The 24,975-nt window shown below is 41.7% G+C and overlaps 1 protein-coding gene across 4 annotated transcripts in view; it reads right to left on the minus strand.

The window, feature by feature from the left end:
• The window catches only part of Scg3 (secretogranin III), a 42,594-nt gene extending 19,248 nt beyond the window's left edge, over nucleotides 1-23,346 (minus strand). Inside the window, exons 1-9 of one of the 4 annotated variants that reach the window (NM_001164790.1) lie at nucleotides 21,022-21,443; nucleotides 20,325-20,377; nucleotides 19,661-19,706; nucleotides 19,351-19,566; nucleotides 14,056-14,198; nucleotides 12,732-12,881; nucleotides 6,602-6,779; nucleotides 3,041-3,157; nucleotides 595-663 (exon numbers count right to left, since the gene is read on the minus strand). In NM_001164790.1, coding sequence (NP_001158262.1) covers nucleotides 595-663; nucleotides 3,041-3,157; nucleotides 6,602-6,779; nucleotides 12,732-12,881; nucleotides 14,056-14,198; nucleotides 19,351-19,566; nucleotides 19,661-19,706; nucleotides 20,325-20,377; nucleotides 21,022-21,112 — 1,063 coding nt within the window. In that variant the 5' untranslated portion in view covers nucleotides 21,113-21,443. Of the gene's footprint in view, nucleotides 1-579; nucleotides 664-3,040; nucleotides 3,158-6,601; nucleotides 6,780-12,731; nucleotides 12,882-14,055; nucleotides 14,199-19,350; nucleotides 19,567-19,660; nucleotides 19,707-20,324; nucleotides 20,378-21,021 lie in introns of all 4 variants that reach the window. The other 3 variants (NM_009130.3, XM_017313220.2, XM_006510881.4) reach the window with 3 other exon arrangements.
• Between the last annotated feature and the right edge of the window lie 1,629 nt (nucleotides 23,347-24,975).

The raw sequence follows: 24,975 nt of genomic DNA on the forward strand, positions 1-24,975 counted from the left end.
GATTCTTCACACAGCTCAGTGCCGTGGTGTTTACTGGGCAGAGTTGGGATGTGGGTAGAAGAGAAACACAGAAAAGGGGCGTATTGTGGAGGGCACAGAGCCTCTTGAGGAGCTGTGGGGGCCTTGGGATGGTGGCTTCAAGAAGTGGTAAGAAAAAGACATGGGTGGAGGCTTTCATGGAGGACTGACTGTTTCGTAACCAGTCACCTCCAGAGAGTCTGTTAAATACCCACACTAAGTTTTAGCCCAGTGCTAGAGGCCTGGCTTTATGGTAGGATGTTAGCCTTCCACACTGGGGCCCTGTGTTCAATTCCCAGCCCAGCACAATCAACAAAAGAAGGCCCTAAAAGAAAGAACTGTTTTGCATTTTTGGTGGTAAGATTTCTGTGCCACGACAGGCTATAAAATAGCCAAGGTTACATGTGGCTATTCCTACGGTTGAACTTGAGATTTTAAAATGTTTTGAAATCTGCAATGCTTTATTAATGCCTATCGAAACCCGTTATTTACCTCTGAAAACAGTTTTTAACAGCTAGAAGAAAAAAAAATCAAACCAACCCACAGTTAAGTAAATCCTACCTGGGAATAGCTTACTTTTGCTATCAGTAGTATTTTTTTCTAGCTTGTTCTTGGTCTGCAGAGCAATTGTTTCATCCAAGTTTTCTAGAGAGAAGAGAAGAAAAATGCTTTAATTTCCTGAGAAATCATATTAAATGTTTACTCCCTTATGTGGTGATTATAGGCGTGCACCATAATTCATGTCTTAGATTTTATTTATTCATTCATTTTTATTTTTAATTTCCTTTAAAGTAGAGCCTCATTCTACCCTAGGCTGACCTGGGACTTTGGCTGCAGCCAAGGGTGGCTTCCCAGTCCTTTTTAATCCTCCTATCTTAGTTTTCCTAGTGCTGGGATTATAGGCTGAGCCGCCTTGCCTGCCTGGCCAGCTGGCTTAGTTTAGGAAGTACTTAACGTTAATGACTTTTCATGTAAGTAGCAACTTGTGGTTTAGACACTTAGCATCAGGTAGCTTTAGGAACAACTCCTTACACGTAAGTTTTTCCAGGATCTTGACATATTTTCACAGGAAAAATATCAAAGCACAGAATTCCCAGGTCTCACTGTTGACATGATCCTGAATAACATCTGTGGGTCAGGACCCCTTTGGGGGGGGTCACATATCAGATATCCTGTATATCAGATATTTAGATAAAGATACATAGCCGTAGAGGTTCTCAACTTATGGGTCATGACCATGTTGGGTGTCAAATGACCCTTTCACAGAGGTCACCTAAGACCATCAGAAAACACAGATGTGCGCCGGGCGTGGTGGCGCATGCCTTTAATCCCAGCACTTGGGAGGCAGAGGCAGGAGGATTTCTGAGTTCGAGGCCAGCCTGGTCTACAAAGTGAGCTCCAGGACAGCCAGGGCTATACAGAGAAACCCTGTCTCGAAAAACCAAAAAAAAAAAAAAAAAAAAAAAAAAAGAAAACACAGATGTTTACACTATGATTCATAACAGTAGTAAAATTGCAGTTATGAGGTAGTAATGAAAGTAATTTTATAGCTGGGTGTCACCACAACATGAGGACCTGTATTAAAGGGTCAAAGTAGTAGAAGGTTGAGAACCACTGTGTTAGAGGAATAGAGTTGGCTGGACAGCACCAACTGTAACGTGAACACAGTTTCTTTTAAGGTAAAGAACATAGGTATGTACACATATATACTTCACAGACAAGACATCTGGAAGTTTGTAAATCAAAACGTTATGAGGGGATTGGTATTGGGAGTGATTTTAACTTTCTTTTACATTCCTTTCCATTTATTTATTTATTTATTTATTTATTCATTCATTCATTCATTCATTCATTCTTTTTTCTTTTGCCTTGGATGGCTTTTTACAAGAAAGATGTTCTTTTTATAATCAAAATGAAACCGGGAAGGACGTTTTTATGAGAACATCCTGGGATCCTGTGACCAATGGCATTTCCTTATCTATTTGTTTCTCTTTGCCCTGCAGAGTAAGAGACTCTGAGGCCATCTTGACAAAACCACCTGGGTGGTGAAAAGTACTCAGGGAAACAAAACTCCTTAAAAAAAAAAAAAAAAACCAAACAATTGAGCACTCACAATGCATAACTGAGAAACCATATTTAATTTTTAAAGATTTATTCATTTTATGCATATGAATATTTTGTCTTTATGTATGTATGTGCATCATGTGTATGCTGGCTAGTATTATGCCAATTTGACATAAGCTAGAGTCATTTAGGAAGAGGGACCTTCAATTGCAAAGATGCCCCCAACACACTGGCCTGTGGGCAAGTCTATGGGCAAGCCTGTGATGCATTTTCTTGAGTAATGAGCGATATGGAAGTGCCCAGATCATGGTGAATGGTGCTACCCCTGAGTCAGTGGTACTGGGTGCTGTAAGAAAGCAGACTGAGCAAGCCAGAAGGAGCAAGCCAGCAAGCAGTGTTCCTCCATGGCCCTCTGCATCAGGTGCTACCTCCAGGTTCCTGTCTTGACTTCCCTAATGATGGGGTAACCTGAGAGTTGTTTCACCCTTCATTTTACAGATGTAAGAAGTGAAGCCTTGCATGGTGCAGGGCCTTCCTTCTCAGCAGAGCGGAGGGAGGATTCTGATTGCCTATCTAGTACTCTTTCTGTTTGCCAGGTACAAACAAACTCAGAGGGGGGGAAAACAAGACTTAATCCAGACTTCTAAACACAAGTTAAAAAAAATTAATGTGTTAAATTTGAAAAAAAATCACTCCCTGGGGATTATTATAAAGCACTAGTAAGATTTAATATAAAAATGTGGGAGACTTCCCTTCAAGCTGTATTTATTAAGAGGAAAAGTAGAGACTGTCTAATTAATTTTATTTGTATGCATCACCAACCCAAGCAATTCTGTTACCCTGGAGATCTGGGCTGCTCTGGCATAAATCATCAACTTAGTGCGGTGATTATTGCCAGATCCTTAGTTTGCTCTGAACAACAGAAATGGCCGTGGTAAAAATAAAGCAGGGTTCTCACCAAGGTAGGACACGCCTTCCTCTGGAGATATCGTACCGTATTTCACCATCATTTTCACGAAGTCAATCAATGTCTTCATGATGGTGATCAGGGTTTCTTTCTCTTTTGCTTCTTTTTCTATGGAAAATGAGCAAAAATAATCCATTAATTTTTTTAAAAAATTCATATTATTTTATGTGCTTTGCCTGTAGAGATCAGAAGAAGGGGACAGACTCCCTGGAACTGGAGTTACAGAAGGTTATGAGCCACAGTGTGCATGCTAGAATTTGAACTTGGGTCTTCTGGAAGAGCAGTTAGTTCTTAATGCCTCTCCTGCCCCCATGAGAACAAAAATAATTTAAAGAGAACTGGTAGAAAAATAGTTTTATCTTTCATTGTCAATTTATGAAGTATAACATTTTAAGTATTGAAATATCTCCCTGTTTATTTATTATTAAATCCACATATATTTAACTGAAATAAAAAACATATACAACCTCTCCCCCCCCCCAAAAAAAAAACCTCCCAAAACTAACACATGACTGGAATATAAGGCAGTCTATAGTTTTACAAAACTGCTTTTAGAAATGAGTACAGATTAACTTTTCCACAGGGCTTTAGTTACATCTGAACTATTGTAGTGGTAAAGTTGACAGTAAAGAGATAGCGTCTGGTGCTGGGATTTTAGCTCAGTTGGTACAGTGCTTGCTTAGTGTATACAAGGTTCTGAGGTTTATGCTCCAGCGCTGAATAAACCGGATGTGATGATACATGCCTACAATCCCAGCATCTGGGCAGGAGGATTAGAAATTCAATGCCATCCTTGGATACAGAGTTTGAGGTCAGCCTAGGATATTATGACACTGTCTTAAAACAATCAATGAAACACACAAACCAAGCTGCCTGGAAGATAAACAAATAAAGACTGCAGCAGGATTTTCAAGAAACCCACAAAGCTCACAGGTTGGGAGAGAGATGAGTTAGGGGGATCCTGAATAAGAGGTGACAGGCGACTTTAGCCATCACAGTACCAGATCAAGGGCACGTGTGTATATTTAGCATTATGGTGATGCTCCTCACCGATGAGCAGTGACTCACTCGAATGACAGAGGTTCTGAGCTGGTCACTTGCCAACCAATGGGGCAAAATGGTGCAGAACAGATTCCCCCAGACATACAGCCTGGCAGATTCAAGCAGAGAGGCCGGAGCCATCTGGTCAGAGTCTGGACCTGAAGGACAAACAGAACTCTCTGGGAGTGGAAGCTCATTCCAAGATCACTTATGGAGGAAACAGATTAGAGTTCTGGAAATTTTTACACAATTGCTCACTTAAGGACAGTAACAGGGACAGGGAAAGCCACTGGGGCCATGCAGGGGCATCTGCCTGAACAGTAACAGGAGAGCTGGAGACCCTTCGCAGATTAACCAGAAACAAGCAGGAGCCAAATCCTGCAGACATCTCAGTACACATATGACTGACGAGATTGGGGTAGGATTTGTTTAAAAATGAACAATCTCCCCAAATGCATGTGTGCTCCTGACTTCCTTCCCTCCAGTTCTCATTTGAATTCACCGGAAAAGAAAAACCCAAACAATCTAAGCTGCAAATGTCTAATAATGTCCTGAATAATTCAGAGAAGGACAAATAAGGTTCTCACTAAGAGAGGAAAATGAAGAAAGCTTTCCAAACAGATTTAATACAACTGGCAGGATTTCCTCTTGATGTTTTTGTTTTGTTTTTGACAATGTGCCTAGAAAACACACTAGGTAAAACAAGCCAGACACAGAGACGGATAGTGCATTCTCTCAGTTCTGAACCCGAGGTTTCATTACCCATGGATGCAACTAACCCAGGATCAAAAATACTAAAGAAGAAGAAGGAAGAAAGAAATATTTAGTGAGCACAGACAGGTAATTTTCTTGTCATAATTCTCCAAGCAATACAGAAATACAATTATTTCCAGAGCACTTCCACTTCAGTAGGCATCGTAAGTAATTCAGAGATGATTTAAAGATCATGGAGGATGTGTTTGATGATTATATGAAAATACTATATTCTACCCTCCCCCTCTCTCGCCCTTCTCTCCCCTCTCTTCCTTTCCTTCTCCCTCTCCCTCCATTCCTCCCCCCTCTCTCTGTGCATGCATGTATGTTACAAGTAACCGCATCCAAGCCCTTGGACATGCTAGGCAAGCGCTCTACATCTGAGCTTCAGCCACGGTACGAGTACCATTCCCTATAAAGGACTTGAGTAGGTGTGGATTTTGGTATCTGCAGGAGGTCCTGACATCCCCTTTACATTTATGGAGGGACAACTGTATATGGAATTTAAAATAGCCAAGGTCATAGAAGTAGAGAGTAGAATGGCATTGCCTAAGACTGGGTAGAGAGGGTAAAACAAGGAGATGCTGGTCAAAGGGGTCAAGTTTCTGTTCTGTATTGTGAAGAAGTCTGGACACTATGCAGCTTGGTAGCTATGGCTGACATCACCGGATTATATACTTGAAATTTGCTAAGAGGGCAGAGTGTTACAATAATAAAAAGAAAATGAATAAATAGACAATGTCAACTATGTGTATGGGTGATAGACTACAATCGTTAGCAATGATGTTCATTTCACAATGTAGATTGTGAACAAAACACCATACTATGTACATATTGTATATAATTTGGTGTGGTGTGGTGTGGTGTGGTGTGGTGTGGTGTGGTGTGGTGTGGTGTGGTGTGGTATGGTGTGGTGTGGTGTGGTGGTGGTGGTGGTGGTGTGTGTGTGTGTGTGTGTGTGTGTGTGTGTGTGTGTGAGAGAGAGAGAGAGAGAGAGAGAGAGAGAGAGAGAGAGAGAAAATCTTGCTGTGTAGCTAAGGCTAGCTTCAAGTTCACCATATAGACTAGGCTGGACTCATGCTCACCTCAGCCTCCCAAGAGCTAGGATTATAGGTGTGTGTGTGTGTGTGTGTGTGTGTGTGTGTGTGTGTATAAATTATACTCCAATAAAGCTGAGAACAAAGCATTAAAAAAGCTCCAGGACCACCAGAGAGATGACATAGTTGCTAAGAGCCCTCGCTGCCAAGCCTGATAACCTGTGTCCCATCCATAGGATCCTTGCAGCAGACAGAACAAAACTGATTCCTGGAAATTGTCATCCAGTATTCACATGTGCACCGTGGCACACATGCCCACACACAAAATGAATGAATAAATTTAAAAAAAAGGCTGATAAAAAAGCAGCCATACTAAAGTGTGAAGGCTGGGCTGTGACAGGGCAGGATGATAACATCTCAGCATGTGACAGATTTGAGTACCTGTACACAGCAGATGTTCCATAACTGTTGATTGAACAAATAAACAAACTGTCTGCTAACAAGATTAAATTATCCAGAAACCCCACATTCCCTGATTACTCTTTCCATGACTACTACAGTGCTTCTGAAAAACAAGATGATGTGAAATGTTTTTCCCAGCCAACCGTACATGCCATGGAGGACTGCCGTTGGGAACCATGAACAGGAAGAAAGCCACCCACACACTTTCAAGAATTTCCGTCTCATTTCCCTTCTGCCGTGGTCGTAAAGTGGCGGTTACCTGAGTCGATGCTTGTCAGTAGTGCATAGAAGTTGGGGAAATACTGGAGTTCCTCAAAGTCGTCTTCCCTGTGGGGGTTAGTTCTCCTTTCCAAGCCATTGGACAAGGTCAAGGTGTTAGACACCGTCTCATCGTTTTCACGGTTAGTGAAGCCATCTTGGACTGCTGCCACCGGAGTCTTCAGTGGGGGGAAAAGAACAATAGAAAATAAACAGTGTTGAGTAGTAACACAACTTCCAGTTCAAGCCTCTCCTTTCTGGTGACCTTGAATGTGAAGTCTCAGAGTTCTTCGTTCTTCACAAGATCCTACAGGTTCTCAGTGGAAGGCACCTTGAGAAAGAAAAGTGTCTTCGTGTGCCTCAGGAGAGACTAGCCTGGGGATTTCTACAGATCTGCTTTGGCCAAGTCCCCCTTCAGGAGTCTTTCTTTGGGAAGGAGGGAGTTTTGATTTGTACAGTTAACAGGGATGGGGTGGGTGTGATGGACCAGGTCATTAGGGGGGGAAAAGCTTTTTCAGAGTGTCCATCAGTAACAGAGTACTCACACTTTGGAACTTTCAGGCAGCATTTGTGTCTGGACGATGCTTAATGTTTTTTTTTTTTTTTTTCCCTTCCTAGATCTGATCTTTGTTCCTATGTTGATGAAAGCTCAATTGTCATTCAGTAGATGAGACAAAAATCTAGGAGCTTTTCTTACCTTTCCCTGGCTTGATTTCCCCACATCTGATCCACCAGTACCTTGTTGGCTCTACTTGTAAATCTTAGGGCCTTTTGTATATCTTTCTCCAGTAGCTCATGTTAGTTCAAGTGCACTTCACCCCACTTTCTAACTGATATACCACACATCTCAAATCTCTTCTCATTTTAGCATCTTATATCCTGACAGCCAAGGTATCTTTCTAGAAATCCAATCTTACAGCTCTTTTGCTTAAAATCTCCTACAAGGAGGCCAGAGACATAGCTGGGTTGGTGAGCTGCTTGCTTTATGGGTAGAAGTACTCAACTTTGATCCCTGAACCAAGTTTGGTCTGGTCAAGTTTGAACTATTAAAAGTAATAGTTGAACTCAGTGGCACATACTTGTAATCCCAACGTTAGGAAGATGGAAATAGGGATACTTCTTTGGCTTGATGCCCTGCTAACTTATATGGGTTGGTGAGTACCAGGTCAGTGGGAGAGCTTGTTTTAAAACTCAAGGTGGTTAGTGGCTAAGGAATAATGCCTGATGTGGTCCCGGGACTTCACAGGCACATGCATGAATTTCAACATGCCTTCATGTACACATGTACATATGTACTTATAACCACATGTACACATGTACATAGATCTTACATTCACATATGCACCTGTACACATGTACACACACACACACACACACACACACACACACACACACACACACACACCCTTGCTATGGTTCCAATATGGTTTATATACCTGTCAAAAATCACACTGAAGTTTAAATTGCCAATGAAAAGGTTTTGAAGGTAGGCCCTTTGAGATATAGCAAGTTTATGTAGGCTTCACCTTCAGGAATAAATTAATAATAATATGTTGGTTGGAATGAGATGTCTCCCATAACCTTGGACATTTGAATATATGTTTCCCCAGGTGATGGTGCCTTCCAGGGAGGTTTAGGAGGTGTGGTGTTGCTGGAGGAAGTGTGTCATTCGGAGCTAGCTTTGAGGTTTTAAAGCTACACACCATTTCCAATTTGCTCTCCACTTCCTGATTACAGTTTAAGCTATAAACTTTTAGCTTGCTGCTCCAGCCATCATGCCTGCCTGTTGCCATGGTGATGGTGATGGTGGTGATGGTGAACATAGTCCAAATAAACTCTTTTTGTAAGTAGCCTTTGTCATAATGCTTTTATGACAGCAATAGAAAGGTAACTGATACAATGTCTTTCCTCAGAGACTGAAGCAGGACTGAAGACTGAAAATTAATGGGACATGAGAAGGGAAGGAAACCCCTCACTCTGGAATCTACTTTGCCTTTCCGGCTGACCCAGTCAAGACACTTGTACATAGCAGATAAAACCCAAATTGCCTACAGAGATGATGGCATGTTAATGACCTCTCAAACAGGGGTGTCAAAAGCCACAAATGCTCTGTACTTACTTAGGGATATAATTTTGTCAAATTAGCACCTCTCTCATCCCTAAATCTAAACAATGTACCTTATAAACCACCTTGCAATTTTGTTTACAAAAGGAAACCAACTTACATATTTTACTTTAGTTTTAAACTTAATTATAAGCTTGATTAGTCTTTTTAAAATAACATTTTAGTGTGTGTGTGTGTGTGGGGGGGGGTATCTAGTCATGGGATGGAGATCAGAGGACAACTTTAGCCACTTGGTGCCCTTTCCACCATACAGGCCATTTAGATCACTGTGCTTGGCAGTTAACTGTCTTTATATGCTGAGCCAGCTTATGCTACAGCGTGCCTAACCTTTTAAACATGAAAATTGCATTCTTGTGCAATCTAACTTAAGATCACAGGGTCATAGAGACAGCCATTGTAAGGACGTATGAGTGTGCCTCTCAGGGAGCCTGCACCCATGCCTTCCATGCAGACTCACTCTCTCTCTCTCTCTCTCTTTCTCTCTCTCTCTCTCTCTCTCTCTCTCTCTCTCTCTCTCTCTCTCTCTCTCTCTCTCTTTTTCTTTTTTCCGAGACAGGGTTTCTCTGTGTAGCCTTGGCTGTCCTGGAACTCACTCTGTAGACCAGGCTGGTCTCAAACTCAGAAATCTGCCTGCCTCTGCCTCCTGAGTGCTGGGATTAAAGGCGTGCACCACCACTGCCCGGCTGCGGACTTTCTTTTTTTCCTGTGACTTTCTGTCTCAACAGTTCAAACAGTTGATGACTTTGCCTCACCCTGGTTTGTCTTGGGATTCTTTTTTGAGCTGTGGTAAAGGATCTGGCTTTACCTGAGTGGTGTCCTTAGCTGAAAAAGTATTGGTGGCTCTGCTAGGCTGTGTCTCTCAACTGTTGACAAGGCTGGGTTAGTTGTGGCACCCTAGCTATTATGTGGGAGAGGGTGAGTTCTTAAAAAGTGACTGGTACCCCTCCCCTTACACACTCACCACTGGCACCCCTCCCTTACACACTCACCACCACACCCTTCCCCTTTACACACTTACCACTACACCCCTCCCCTTATATACTTACCACTGGCACCCCTCCTCCCTTACATAGACACACCTGCTTGTCCTTCACTTTCTCTTCTCAACACATGGTCTCCCCAGAAGCTGTCCCATCTTCAGCTTTCCACCCTCCAAAGCTGTGAGCTAAATGCATTCCTTTTCCTGTAAAAACCCATTATTTTCATGTGTATGGGTGTTTTGCTTACACATGTCTCTGTGCCATGTGTATGGCTGATAAAGGTGGAGGTCAGAAGAGGACCTTGGATCCCCTGAGAATGGAATTACAGAAGGCTGTGAGCCACTCCATGAGTGCTGGGAATCAAATCTGCATCTTCTGGAAGAGAAGGCAATGTTCTTAACTGCCACATCATCCTTCCTGCTCCTACTTCTTTTCTTTATGACGTATCCAGTCCCAGGCATTCAGTCTGTTGTAGTACAGGAAGTGGATGAAGGTAAAAATCCTTCAGTATGGTCCCTTGGCTTTTACAGTAGGCGTCAGACTCTACATATGGCTCTGCGTGGTCTGGGCTGGGTCTCCTCCCCAGTCTCATAACACCACTCTGTCTTTCTGTGCCAGCCACAAGTCATTGTTTCAGTTGCCTGGATACTTCACACGTGTGGCCTCTCCTGGTTACAAGATAATCCTATTTGACATTTAGTTCTCAGCTCAAATTGCTTCCTTAGGGAAGCCTTCTTTCAGCCTAAGTGCAGAACAGGGGCCTTTCCTCAAAGCACGTCATCCCGTTTGCCTTTATAATGACCACTGTTGGAGACAGTTTATGTCTTCCACTGGAACTTAGCCGTTGTGGGAGCAGACACCGTGTCTTTTTTAAATGAGCAAGGTATTCTTAGCATAACATTTGGTACTCTAAAAGAATCTTTTATTTGCATTGGTGCATTTAGATGGCATGAACAACAAGCCAAGCATATGGGCATTTTATAAATGAACAAATTAACAGTGAAGGCTTTTGAAAATCACCACAACTGTTTCAGTTCAGACCTGTACATTTGTTCTTTTAAGAATATGGAAAGTGTGGTGGTTTGAATCAGAATGGGCTCCATAGGCTCATAGATTTGAATACTTGGTTGCCAGGGAGTGGCACTTATTAGGAAGAATGTCCTGGTTGGAGGGGGTGTGGCCTTGTTGGAGGAACTGTGTCACTGGGGGTGGGCTTTGAGGTCTCAAATGCTCAAGTCAGGCCCAGTGCCTCTTGTTCTTCCTGCTGTCTGCCAATCCAGATGTAGAACTCTCAGCTACCTCTCCAGCACCATGTCTGCCTGCATGCCACCATGCTTCTCTCCATGATGATAATGAACTGAATCTCTGAACCTGTAAGCCAGTCCCAATTAAATGTTTGCCTTTATAAGAGTTACTATGGTCACGGTGTCTCTTCACGGCAACAGAAACCCTAACTAAGACAGAAAGCATTTTTTTTAAGAGCAAGTAGTATTGTTAAAAGATATTTAAATAGGTGCCAGCTCCTAGAAATAGTTATCAAGAAGAGAAAGGGAGAGTCTCTAGGTCATCAAGACAGAAATCTAGAACTAACTTTGTTTTCTGGCCCTGGTGGTTCACATCTGTAATTAATACAAGCACTTGGGAACCTAGGAGGTGGGGACAGAAGGATTTGATGTAGAGTTCAAAGGCAACTTGGGCTATACAGAAAGTTCAAGGCTAGCTTGGATTATATCACACACACACACACACACACACACACACACACACACACACACACACCTAAACCCACACAAACATTACACATACACACGCACACACACACACACACACACACACACACACACACACACACACCTAAACCCACACAAACATTACCATAATGCACATGCTGTTTCATGCTTATAACTGAGCACCTAGAAGGCCAGAAGGCAGATTTTCCACAGAAACAACCACCTTCTAAGAAAACCCAAGCTAAACAACAGAAGCATTATAGCCTATAAACCCTTACTTTGTATTGAAAAGGATGCTGGAGGTGATAAAGAGGGAGCTTTAGCTCTGGGTACTCGGGCAAGGCAAGGAATCTGACACCCTCCTATGGTTTATTTCTTCAGAAGTATAAAGAGAACTGATGAAGGGGAGAAAGATTACAGTAGCTTTGTTGATTCCAAGAGGAAATTGCAGAGAGGAGTCCAGGAACAGGGAGCTAATGATGAGTGGTGTGGTGGTTTGAATAGGAATGGCCCCATAGGCTCATGGGTCTGAATGCTTGGTCACCAAGGAGTGGTGCTATTAGGAGGTATGGTCCTGGTTAGAGCAGGTATGGCCTTGTTGGAGGAAAGTATGGTCTTGTTAGAGGAAGTGTGTAACTGTGGGGGTGGACTTCCAGGTCTTCTATGCTCCAGCCATACCCAGTGTGACCCACAGTCTCCTTCTGATGCCTATGGATCAAGATGTCATATGTCCCTCTATGATGATAATGGACTAAACCTCTGAACTGTAAGCCAGCCTCAAGGAAATGTTTTCCTTTATAAGAGTTGCCATGATCACGGTGTCTCTTCACAACAAGGAAATCCTAACAAAGACAAATGGCTAGAAAGGTGATAGACTGGCTTCTGAACTAGTGAAAAGGGGGAAGAGTCAGGTGGAAGAACACAGCCTAGAACAGAGGAACAGTATAAGACAGGAGTTATGAGGCTGCTGTGCAGAGGCCTGATCGATCTATCCACTTCCCTCTGTGTGTGTGTGTGTACCTGTGCATGCATAAACATGCACTGGGAATATATGATAATGTTCATTGTTAATGGAAATTGAATACCAAAAAAAGCTATGGAGTACTGGTTCCAGCACACTGGTAGTATATAAGTGGTTGTATCATATGATATATATTTTCAGTATGCTAAAATGCTATACTCTTCAAATATTCTCTGGCATCAGCCAAGGCACTAATTGTATAGAGATACAAAAGCATACACACACACACACACACACCCATGTTGTGCACCCATTCCTAACACACATGTACATACCACTTTCTCTGGTATTTTCCCATCCTGATTCTCGGTCCTGCTTGTGGGTTTATCCAGGGTCTCCTCATAATTGTTGGCCTCTTTTGAAATCAGTTTTTGTAAAGCTTCTGCTACTTCATCTTCCAGAGTATGTGCCTGGCTTTCAGTGATCTGTTATAAAGATTTAGACAAAGCATATATAACTGCTATTCCTATTTCTGGGCACAAACAAACAAACAAACAAACATCTGAACTCTAGTTGAATCACTTTTTGTCCTTTTGGTTAAGATCAAATGTGAACCCCGGGTGAACATGTAGACGCTACACAAGCATCCAAAGTCCAAGCTGCCAAGAGCCCTACTCACCTAGGACTTCTATGACCTCCATCAAGGACCAGCCTGGCCTGAGTACCCTAGGATGCAGGAGTGGCACACATGCCTTCACATAACCAACAGCTTTCTAATCAGACTTAAAGCCTGCTCAACGAAAGTGAAAACGTGCCTGGTGCTGGAAACCTAGCTACTCAGTGATAGTGAGGTCACGGATAATCTACAACCACTACTTTACTAAGCCAGCACCATTTCTAACAGCAATCTAAACATTTGTCCTTATTTTTACAGGTAAGTGCATCTTCAAATCTGATCAAGGAAAATTCTCTTTGCCACAGACAATCCTGTCTTATGTAGGCTGTGACCCTGACTGCCCAGCACTCCAGTAAGAAGTGTCTTTAGGCTATTCATGCAGGCTGTCTTTGCTACTTTCTGAAACCTTATGGATGCTTCCTTAGAGAGTAAGTGTGTGTGTGTGTGTGTGTGTGTGTGTGTGTGTGTGTGTGTGGAGGGGGGCTGCTCTAAATTTGTAGGTTACACGGTCAGTTACATGTTCTTTGTAACTGTACAGTAAGAACCATGGTATAGTCTGCTGGTGGTGTGTGTCAGGGCTGAACAGCCAAGCTGAGACTGGGGTTGATTCGATTCCTCAGAGTTCCTCGAGCAGACAGTGCAAGTCTCAGCTCCTGCTATTTCTGGTTTTGCCACACACATCCTCGGTCTCAGCTGGCTATATCCAGCAGGTTATATCACTTCCTTCTAAGCTCATTTTCAACACCTCTCCCTCTGAAGTCTTTCCTGACTTCCAGCTGGGCACTAGACATTCCCTGGCAAGCTGCGCAGCTCCTCTGACTCTCAAGCAGCTTGTGTGATGGGTGTGTGTGCTTATCTGGCTCTTCTGAAAACCTCCAGGGAATTCTTTGAGCCTAGTACGAAGCATCGGAAGCGTCCCATTACTTTAATTAGGAGACTTGACTTAGAACACTGCAGACTGTATTTTTCTGCACACAACTTACCAGGCCAAGATTCAGCAGTTTAGAAACAATTTTGTCAAACACTCCTCTGTCGTTCTCCTCATAAATCCTGGTGGCAATCTTATGGACGATGTCTTCAGCAGTTAAAGGAGTTCCATCCAGTTGATGAAGGCCGTCTGGGTCATCTAGACAGAGCAAGCACATTTTTACATCTTGGTGAGTGCAGATCTAGTCCACGCATCATTTCATAACCTATCCCTTTTTGAAATACTTAACTTTTTCATTGCATTTAATTAATTAATTTATCATCCATCTATTTAGAGATAGCATCCTACTATGTCAGCCTGGCTGGACTGGAACTTGGAGCCATCCTCCAGCCTCTGTCTACCTCTTGAGTGCTGAAATCATGGGTGTGTACTGCCATGCCTGGCTACTGGAGAACCCTCTATGTAAAAAAATTTGATGTGATAAATCAATCGACAAAAGACAGGGAACTTATTTTATGAGCTTGGAATCAAAACTTTAATACAAGGCGAGAGATCTGCACAAACAATATGCAAATCGTTGCAGAGACGCCTATGAATATATGTTCTTAGTTTTCCTGGGAATGTAGCATAATTTCAGACTAAAGGAAGGGACCATTCTGAGGGAGGGAAAGGGGCTCACTGTGATGGATCACTTCTGCAATCCTAGCCCTTGAGAGCTGGAGGCAAGAGGTCTGCCTTGAGTTTGAGGCTAGCCTGGGCTACAGAGGGAGCTCCTGTCTCAAAGAAAACAAAACAAACCCAAAATCTAAACAACAACGATGATAATGACTCGTAACCTGAGAGAGAAAGAAGATGAAGGCAATGAAGCTCCATACCGCCCTCGCAAGAATCCTGGAAATCCGTACCACATCGAGTAGACTGAACTCAGTGTTTCCCTCTCTCTGTCACATAGAGGCAGGCAGATGGGAAAGGTTAGTAGTTTAGGCCAGTGATATCTCTTGTTATTTATACAACATTGGACCACTGTATGAAATAATAAGAGTATCGGGCTGAGTGGTTAGCTCAGTGCTAGAGTGCTTTGTCTAGCATTTGTAAAGCCCCAGTACTAAAAACAAAACAAAACAATAAAACAAGTGAATATAAATAATAAGGCTATCTATTTAGTGCAACTTTCATGAAGTTGTTATAAGGAGCAGATGAAACAAGACGCTAAACGTGCCTTTTGAGTCACATAGTTGTGTATGGAAGAGCGCATTACTGTGAAATGCACAGCAGATTCAGATTTTTTTTTTTTAATTAAAGGGACTGTGATTATCTTCTGGAGAAAATGGAAATTGAATTCCTCTCCAGATATGCTATGAATAATGCCTTTTTAATTTTTTTTTTATTTTTGGAGAAAGGGTATCATTGGGTAGGTTAGCTTTGAACTCACAGAGATTTGCCTGCTTCTGCCTCCAGAGGGCTGACATTAAAAGCATGCACCATTACGCCCAGCACAATGAATCATCTTTACCACTTCACTCAAAGAAAGAACAACTTAATTTCTATCTCAATGCTGTCCTTTTCTCCTGAGGCCCTCGGGGACCCTAATTTCTCCCATGGCGTGGCCTTTCTTCTAGACTGTGGGGATGGTGGCATCTACCACCTCAGGCAGTCTCCTTCTCCCTCTCTTGGAAACAAGCTTATTATGATGAGTGGTGATTGAACACAGAGGCCCAGCTCTTGTTCAGCGGTGAGGCCTTTGAGACCCAAATGTCAGAATGACAAGAATCACAAAACAAGTCCCCCCGCCCCCCTTGGCTGGTTGAAAGTTGACTTCTGTTTCTCAGGAGCATGGCCTCTATCACTTTGGTCTGAATTTTCCATTTGTGGGTTGCAAGTCGGGCGCTGGGGAATAATCTATGCAGAGGTGGAAGAATTTACTTCCCTCCTCACTTGTCCCTCAGGATCTGAGAAAGAAAGAATGTTGGCTGCCTGCTGAAGCTGGAAAATAACCCAGATGACTGTTTTTCAGCTCATTTACTTCCCAATGGGGAGAATCCTGGTAACTCAGAAGAAATATCTTCCTCTTCTGCGCCACCACTGCAGGCTCTTGAGCCCGGAACTCAGGTCTCCCACGGTAGAACTTTGCTCGCTGCAGTTAAAAGTGAAGCACTTGGCCACTGCCCTTAGCTTCCATCAGTTTCTTCTAAGCTCTTTGAAAATAGACAGAATATCTCACAGTCATTTTCCTACTGTGCACAAAGGGGTATTTTATGCTCCCTGGGCAAAGCCTCTGAAAGAAGTCAGCATGGATTCATTTTTTAAGCCTTTAGGCAGCTACAGAGTTCTCTACACACACATCAAAGAACTGTGCCCTGTCATTATCTTCCCATGTACATCTTATATCTCTAGCATCTCACTTAATACCTGGAATTCATTTCTCTGGTAAAATTAAATTAATGTCTTCATATGTGCCAGACACTGGAAGGAGGGTGATTGGCTGTATCTAGTATTTCATTGAATACCCGAAATTCATCTCTTCAGTCAAATTGAATTCAAGTCCTACTCTCTGCCAAGCCCTGGAAGAGTGATAGTTGGGCTGAGCATGCTCCCTGGATGCACTGAGATTATTATCTAGCTTGTAAGATAGGAATTACACGATAAGGTTTTTGTTTTCCCAGTGACCACACAAAGAAGCCTAGAGCATAAGCACATCAGAAGAAACTGGCAAGAATCTTGAATTTGGAGCTTCCTTACAGACGGCCTTAGGTCTGAGGATATAGCCTGCCAAAGAGAATGTCCGCTTCTCTGCCTTCTGGGATGAAATCTGCACTTCTCTAGTGTCCTACTCAAGTGCTGTGTGGGTTCAAACCCTCTGCCCGTAGGATTTGTAGACTAACAAAGGACATGAGACCTTCGCCCACAGAACCTTCTCTATAGGACCCTTGATCATAGGATCTCTAGGATCGCAAGAAGTTGTAGCTTTATGGTTTAAAGCCTTCAAGCTGGCAGTAAAATGAATAATTTAGGAAGGAGCTGCTTATGTTAGTGGTCAAGTCACAAACAATCCGTGTCTCTGCTGGCACCTACAGCCAGGGTGACTAATCGAGCCAAACACACACTGCATTCTTTTTATACTTTATTAAACTAAATGTTCTGTTCAACTAGAATGATTAAACTTGTTTTTAATGCAGTTATGCCTAATGTCTGTGGTTCTGGTCCACATACCTTAGGTTAAGAAGTAGAACTCAAGATTTAAATTCCCCAAGTAGAAAAACATAAATCATGGCCTCTATCCACCCAACACATATAATACACTTCTAAGCTCCCCTGAGACCATGATGTTCTGTGAAAGTCCCATTTAACTGGAATCCCCGCCCCAGAGATAATCAGCATAATTCTCTCGTTGCCATGAAACAAAATAATGACAGAGAAGAAAGCCTGGACTCACTTCTAAGCTGGACTGCAGAATGGAAATTCTCTCTTTTTTTTTCAAGGCCTACTTATGCCAACTCACTCATTACCTTACACACTCTCTCATTTCTTCATTTATTTATAGACTCATACAACAAATTAATGATTATTCAGGCACTGGCCCTAATATAGGTCTCTGTTCTTGTGAGGTTTTCAATGTAGTTTTGGATAAAGACAATCATAACTGGCTACAGCTACAAACATAACCGTTCAAACTACAAGAAGTGCAGTGAAGGCAAGGGGCAAGGTATCTATCAAGGCATGTGTGCTATACCAACCTAACTAGAAGTGTTTGACAGTCATTCTGAGGGCAGGGACTATAGGAAGGATTTTAGTTTCGGTCCCAAGAGAAATGAGAATCTACTAAAGAGATTTATGGGAAATAAAGAAGGCGTGTTCATTGAATGCTTGTAGTCCCAGCATCTGAATGTAGAGGCATGGGAACCTTAAGATCCAGGGTAGCTTGAGCTACATGAAAGACCTTGACTCAAAACAAATGAATCAAACTACCAGGGCATGCTGGCCATGGCGGCATATGTTTGCAGTCCTAGCAGTCAGAAAACAGAGGCAGGAGGATCTTGGGTTTAAAACTAGCTTAGACTATAGCTTAGACTATATCTCAAAGGCTCTGTGGTTGAGCTCAGTAGTGGAGTGATTTCCTAGCATGCGCGAGGCCCTGAGTTTGATATTGAGCACCCTCTACAAAGAACGGCATGCACATATTGCAGTAAGTCAGATTTGTAAACTAAAACACCCACTCCAGCTGTCACATCAGGAATAGGTTGAAAAAAGCTGGAGCGGTTGCTGGGAGATCTGTAAAAGATTTTGCTGTACTTCAAGTGAGACACGATTGAGTATTGGGTAAAGCTGGTGGTGATTGAGAACAGTAGGTTTTTTTTTTTTTGTTTGTTTGTAAAAAACCAAAGTTGGGAGATAACATGAGAAACAAAATGAGTAAGCTTTGAAAGATTAGAATTGAAGAGGTAAGAAAAAAGGAAATAGTTTAATCCTAGATTTCTGTCATGGAAAAAAAAGGATAAATATCAGCACAGTTCCTAAGGAAAGATCTCTTTTATTTCCCATTCATTCATTCATTCATTCATTCATTCATTCACTTTACATCCTGTTTGCTGACCTCCCCTTCCAGTCCCCACCTCTTAAAGGGGACTTGTGAGGAGGACAGAGCTCATGAGCTGACTCTGGGATATGCTCAGTTTTCAGTGCATCTGAAACTCCCAAAGCAAGATGTTAGGTAGGAAGAAAGTAGGTCTATAGCTCAAAGGAGTCCAGGTTAAAATGCAAGTGTGGACTGGCTAGATGACCAAAGGCAAGAGGAGGAAACTTTTAATAATTAAATAGTAGACACTTTACCATGGGGGTATTTTAATTGATCTAATTATTTGAGGAAATCATATTTTAATTTGTACTAGTTATTAAAATAAACAGAAATAGCAAAATGAGTTCAATAATGTAAAATGCAGATATCAGGTTTTAACTTTTTTTTTTTAAAGCATCAGTAAGGAAAACCAATTACCATCTCTGCCTTTCTCGCTTTTTCTGAGTCAGGGTCTGGATGGCCTGGTACCCTATGTAGCTCAGACTGAACCCAACCTTGTGACAACTCTCTTGCTTCAGCATCCTGAGTGTTGATCGGGATTCCAGGCCTGAGCCACCATACCTGTTTTGGTAAAGGGATCTTTAAAGGGGAAAATTGAGACTCTAGGTTTTTTGTATGTTATAGGTCAATTTTGGTTTGACCTCAACTTTGGACTTGATGAATAAAAGGTTATACGTGCATTCAATACATTTTGAAAGTGTGTGACCTTTTCTTAATATGTAAGGAGAAACTCAGAGTGAGAAGAGAAGGCGGCAAAGCACCTGGTTAATCATTTACCTTGAAACTTGTGGTCCAGTCCACTCTTGGTGGAATCGTACTCATCGATCAGTTTCCGATTTTTGGTTGAATCAGCGTCTTCCACGTTCAGTTGGTTATCAAACGGGGGGCTTCTTATGGATTGTCTCTCTTTCTCAACGGTTTCCTTTTCTGTTATTGCCCTCAGCAGATTCAAGTTATCGACAGAAGAATAATTGCTTTCACTCGGCTTGCTTTCTGGAAGGAAAGTTCCAAGCCCAACACATGCATTTTAGTTTAGAATTCTGTGACCCACATATTTAACTGAACAGCAGAGTGGTTTCTTTTTTACCTGAAGGGAATGCCTTTTTAATCTTGTCTGCCTCTGCCTCAGCGATCTGTGAGACAAACAGGAGACAGATCTGCTTTTAAATCCTTGCTTCACTACTTATCAATTCCACAAGATTTACTCTCTATGTGATTTAGTTCTGTTTGTAAAATGCAGGCAGAAAGCACCGTTGTCAGGATTAAATGAGACAAAACAAAGGGCTGATATGCTTTAATCAATTAATTCCTCTCTCCTGTGATACTGACAAAAGACAAATCTTCAACCAAGTGTGGTAGCATGTGCTGACAATCCCAGCACTCAAGAGGAAGGGGCAGAAAGATCAAGAGTTGTAGGGCAATCAAAGCTACCCAGCAAGGCTCTGTCTCAAAGAAAACAAAACAAGCCACGCACACACTTTGGTAAACTAGACAGTCTTATAAGAGTGGCTACAGTATTGATCTCACTGGGTTATCATCATGCCTCAGCCCATGTGCTATAAGAACTCAGTGCACTAATTGTGAGAACACAGAATTAGTGGAACCAGATTTATCATCTTAGTTTTTGTCAATTTATTATTAATGTCTTGGAGTTTATAAATGTAAAATGGCTAAAATATCACAAGGAAACTACAGTAAGTGACAACAGTGAATAAGATAACATAGGAGTTATAATTTTACATCTGACCTACCTGTTCATTCAAAGGTCTTTCTGCACTTAATTCTCTATTATGCAGGGATTTGTCTAGAATAAATACACATAAATATAAATTTAATTGTGCATTTGGGTGGTCAAATATGTTTCCTATTAAAATAAAAAACACAATGAAAAAAGATTTTTTGGAGAAATAATTCTGAATGTTATAAAATAAAATTTATAGTAGCAAAGATTATCAATTGTATACATGGTGAGTTCCAAAGTTGGTATGCTTATTATATTATTGCATATCCTGAATTAAATGCAATCACACTTTTATTTTCTGATCAGAAATTTAACATATAGTTCTAATTCTTAGCTTATTAGCTCTTTTCAATTGGAAACATACTATTTGGATTATCATTGCTGGTACATTAAAAGAGATCATCATATCCTGCATGTGTAATGAGCAAAAAAAAAAAAAAAAAATCCTAGCCACTTTAAGCACAGGTACTCGCTCCCCTTTTCAAAATAAGACCATGTTATCGCTCTATTATTTTAAAAGTAAAGGAGAAAGAAAAATCCATCTTCGTTCTCTGAAGTCAAAACCGTGTATATTCTGTCAATATGCACGATACGAGATCTGCTGAGAAAAACTAGGCAGGGCGATTTAGAGCTCACGGGTCACATCAAGCTTTATCTTGGCTGGGCCAAATGAAAGAGAACTCTAAAGCAGAGCAATGTCCACATACCTTGGCTGCCTTCGGGTTTGGGGAAAGCTTGAATTGGGCCGCTGTTGAGCACCAACACCAGTATCCAAGAGCCGGTCCAAAGGAACCCCATTCTTTCTTGCTCTTCTGTGCTTTGCTGGAAAGAGCTTGGCGCTGGGCCCCTGAGCTGTAGCTTTTGTTATGAATGAGAAGGGGAGTTAAGAAGCTGGAAGGGACAGGAGCCTGGGTGCGGGAAGGGAGAGGGTCTGGGCGCCTCCGGCGCAGTTGCTCCGGGCTGGAAGGAGGATGCAGGCTCTTCTGGCGCCCAGAGCAGGTGAGCAGGTGCGGTAGGCGCTGTCCGCCCCGCGGGTGCTGAAGTTCCTGCGCCGCCAGCGGACGCGGGCCTGGGCGTAGCTTTACTCCACTAGCTCCAGGAGAGGAAATGAGGAGGAGGCGCATGCTCCATGCAAACCAGAGGCGTGAGGATGGCGTCAGCGACCCAGCGCTACTCCAATCCCGCGGGAACGGAGCGGGGGAGGGGAGACAGGCTTGCTCGCGTATTTTCCTTGCCGCAGTCTTGGGTATGTTTCTACGTCGGAGTCGGGCCGGATTGCAGGATTGCTGGACGATAGGCATGGTTGCTGTACCTCAAGGGTTAAATGCCCTCTCTACCCGTGAACTTGTCAAGGAGACATGGGTAATCTTTGTCTAATTTTGATTGTTATTCTTCTGCAGTCTCTACTCCAAAATCCCTTCCTGCTATACTCAAAATTCTGTTATACCTTTATATTCTACTATAATCAAAATTCTGTTATAAACAAAAGATATAATTCTATCAAACCTTATAAAGACCTGCCTTTATTGATCTGTGTTGACAGTCTTTTGATGCTCTTGCATCTCAGCTCCACAGGAGCCTTTTGATTAGGAAAGCGCACGAATATTATTTCAAATACATTGTGCATAAAACTTCACTCTCACATAGTTAGAGAAGGAAACAAAACAAAACAAAACAAAACAACCCGTTTGTCCCTCTTGGAGCGAGAGTCCTCACCAGAAATATTCAGTTTTGTTCTCTTTCTTCTAACCAAGTAGGAAAAATAGTGTGCTTTTGTGACATTCTTCCCCGGGTCTAATTTATACCTGAGGATCTTGATGTTCTGAGAGTCTTTCAAGAAAAGGGAAAGCCATGAAAAATACTCCTCTCCTCATAAGCAAGTCAGAGGGGTGCTTCCTATAATCCGAGAATATCCTGGAAGACTGAGGTCATTGCATACAATTTACTATCCAAAGACTTTTAAGTGGTGAATGCGAGTAGCATAATGTGAGCGGGGTGCTGAGCAAGCTCTTTAGTCTGATTTTTAAGCAGAACTTGGATCTTTCCCTTTCAACTGCAGCCTGCTGAGAACCCAGCTGAAGAATGGCCACAAAGAAGGATCCAGCACAATCAGGCCTTTGATTTCTGGCTCCTCCCTCTCATGGACCAAGTTACTTATTTAAATACATGAAAACAAACAAACAAACAAACCCACTGACAAACAGATTTCCCTTTCTGGAGGTTTTGAGTTTAATAGTCATGCAAGTATTTCAGTTAAGAATCTAAAAGTCCTTTTGTTTCCATGTGAATCTTTTTTAAAAATTGATACATTAAAATCTGTTACAGAGTACTTCAAATCTAGCAGTTACTTCAAAACGAATAGATCTTTCTCAATGGTGGGTAGCACAGTATCATTATCCTGGTATGCTGCAGTCTTAAAAATTAACTCATGGGCTAGAGCAATGGTTCATTGGGTTTGCAGAGGACCCAGAACCTACATAAATGTAGCTCACAACTGTTTGTAATTGCAGCTCCAATCCTCTTCTGGCCTCTGTGAGCAACACATGTGCACATACCCCAACACAGACACACATCCATATAATTATTAAGATTGTGTTTAAAAATTTAAAAAAATTGGGTCATATTTTAAAATCACATCTGTGCTAAGGGAAATTTCTTTAGATCTCTGTTCCTTAAAACATAAATGACAGCTCTATCAGCTGACATATAGATGCCACTTGTTATCACATTAGATAGAAACTGAACTATGGAATGAGTAATGTTTCAGATCAGCTGACTTATGGAACAGGAAGGAATATGAATAGAATAGAATGTGGCATAAAAATAGAATATGAATAAGTTCATGTTTTTTTAGTCTTATTATACGTGATCATACTGGACAAAAGCATAGATTTGTAAATGGAATAATCTTAATTTAATTGAACAGATATATACTGAACATTTGAAATGTACCAGGTCCTAACATAATTGCTCATATAAAAAGACAAGATGACATTGGTCACTGCTGGTCTTGTGCCTAGTAAAGAGAAAAAAAAAACTGTATGAAACCAACATCAAAGCAACTCTATAGTATATAAGGTTCACATGCAACATGATGTTCTTAGTTAAGTATAGGAGAGTAAATAATCACCGAGGTTTGTTATGTCTCCTTTGTATGTGCAGAGTTCAAATGGAGTCCAAATAATGGAATTAATGACCAGGCAAGATATGGTAGTTGAATAAAAATGGCCGCCATAGACCTATAGGGAGTGTCACTATAAAGAGGTGAGGCCTTATTGGAGTAGGTGTATTATTAGGGCATGGGCATTGAGGTTCAAAAACAAAAGCCAGACTTAGTGGCTCATGCTTTTTCTGCTGCCTGCTGATCCAGATGTAGAACTCTCAGCTACCTCTCCATGTCTGCCTGCATGGTACATGATGCCATGTTTTCCCTGCCATGACTATAATGGACTGAACCTCTGAAACTGTAAGCCAGCTCCAATGAGATGTTTTCCTTTATAAGAGTTTCTGTGGTCATGGTGTCTCTTCACAGCAGTAGAAACTCTAACTAAGACACAAGGTTTAGAAAAATCGTTAATATTAAAAAGAGTTAAAATATTTTATTCTTATATGCAAAGACATGTAAATAGTAAATATTTTTAAAGCATGTTGACTTTACAAGAGAGTAGTAGCAGTGACACAGATGAACACAAAAGACATGGTGAGAACAGTGGGACACATAGCCTGTCACTGTGGCCCACGTGGCTTTCAGCACACAAGTACATCAGCTGGTACCTACCTAAAAAAGGACCTTTTGAGCTGAGAGTCTTGAAGGTGGAGATATCTACCCAGTCTGGTGGCTCACACCTCTGATTCCAGCACTCAGGAGGTGGAGCTAGTAGATCAGGAGTTCAAGGCTAGTTTTATTACACTGTGAATTCAAGGCTAGCCTGGATTACACGAGACCTTGTCTCAAAAGAGTAAACAAACAGCATAAACATAGGTAGAGATAATTAGAAGATATTCCTGCCTACTTACTATAAAAAAGCATGGTATTAATTATTATTAATAAGTGATTGTTATATTTACCATTATTACATATTTTATTACAGGAGATTTCAAATATAAAAGTAAAGAGTACATGGAAATGAGCACCATGAACCTGTTGTCCAACTTCAACAATTATAAACCAGCAGCTTCCTGGTATTTAAATTTCCAGCCAGTTATTACCCCATAATGAACTAATTACCCATAAATCCATAGACTTAATTCCATCCCTAAATATGTCAGTGCATCTATCTAAAAGATGAGAATTATTTTTTAATGATACTGTAGCATTTTAAACAAACCTAATAAGAATAATACTGTTTTAGTATCACCAAATCTCCAGAGTTTAAATTTCCTGACTTTTCTTATAAGTATTTTCACAGTTGGTGTCTTAGTCAGGGTTTCTATTCCTGCACAAAACATCATGACCAAGAAGCAAGTTGGGGAGGAAAGGGTTTATTCAGCTTATACTTCCATATTGCTGTTCATCACTAAAGGAAGTCAGGACTGGAACTCAAGCAGATCAGGAAGCAGGAGCTGATGCAGAGGCCGTGGAGGAATGTTACTTATAGGCTTGCTTCCCTTAGCTTGCTCAGCTTGCTTTCTTATAGAACCCAAGACTACCAGCCCAGGGA

Source organism: Mus musculus, chromosome 9 (genome assembly GCF_000001635.26).
Source record: "Mus musculus strain C57BL/6J chromosome 9, GRCm38.p6 C57BL/6J".
NCBI lineage: Eukaryota > Metazoa > Chordata > Mammalia > Rodentia > Muridae > Mus > Mus musculus.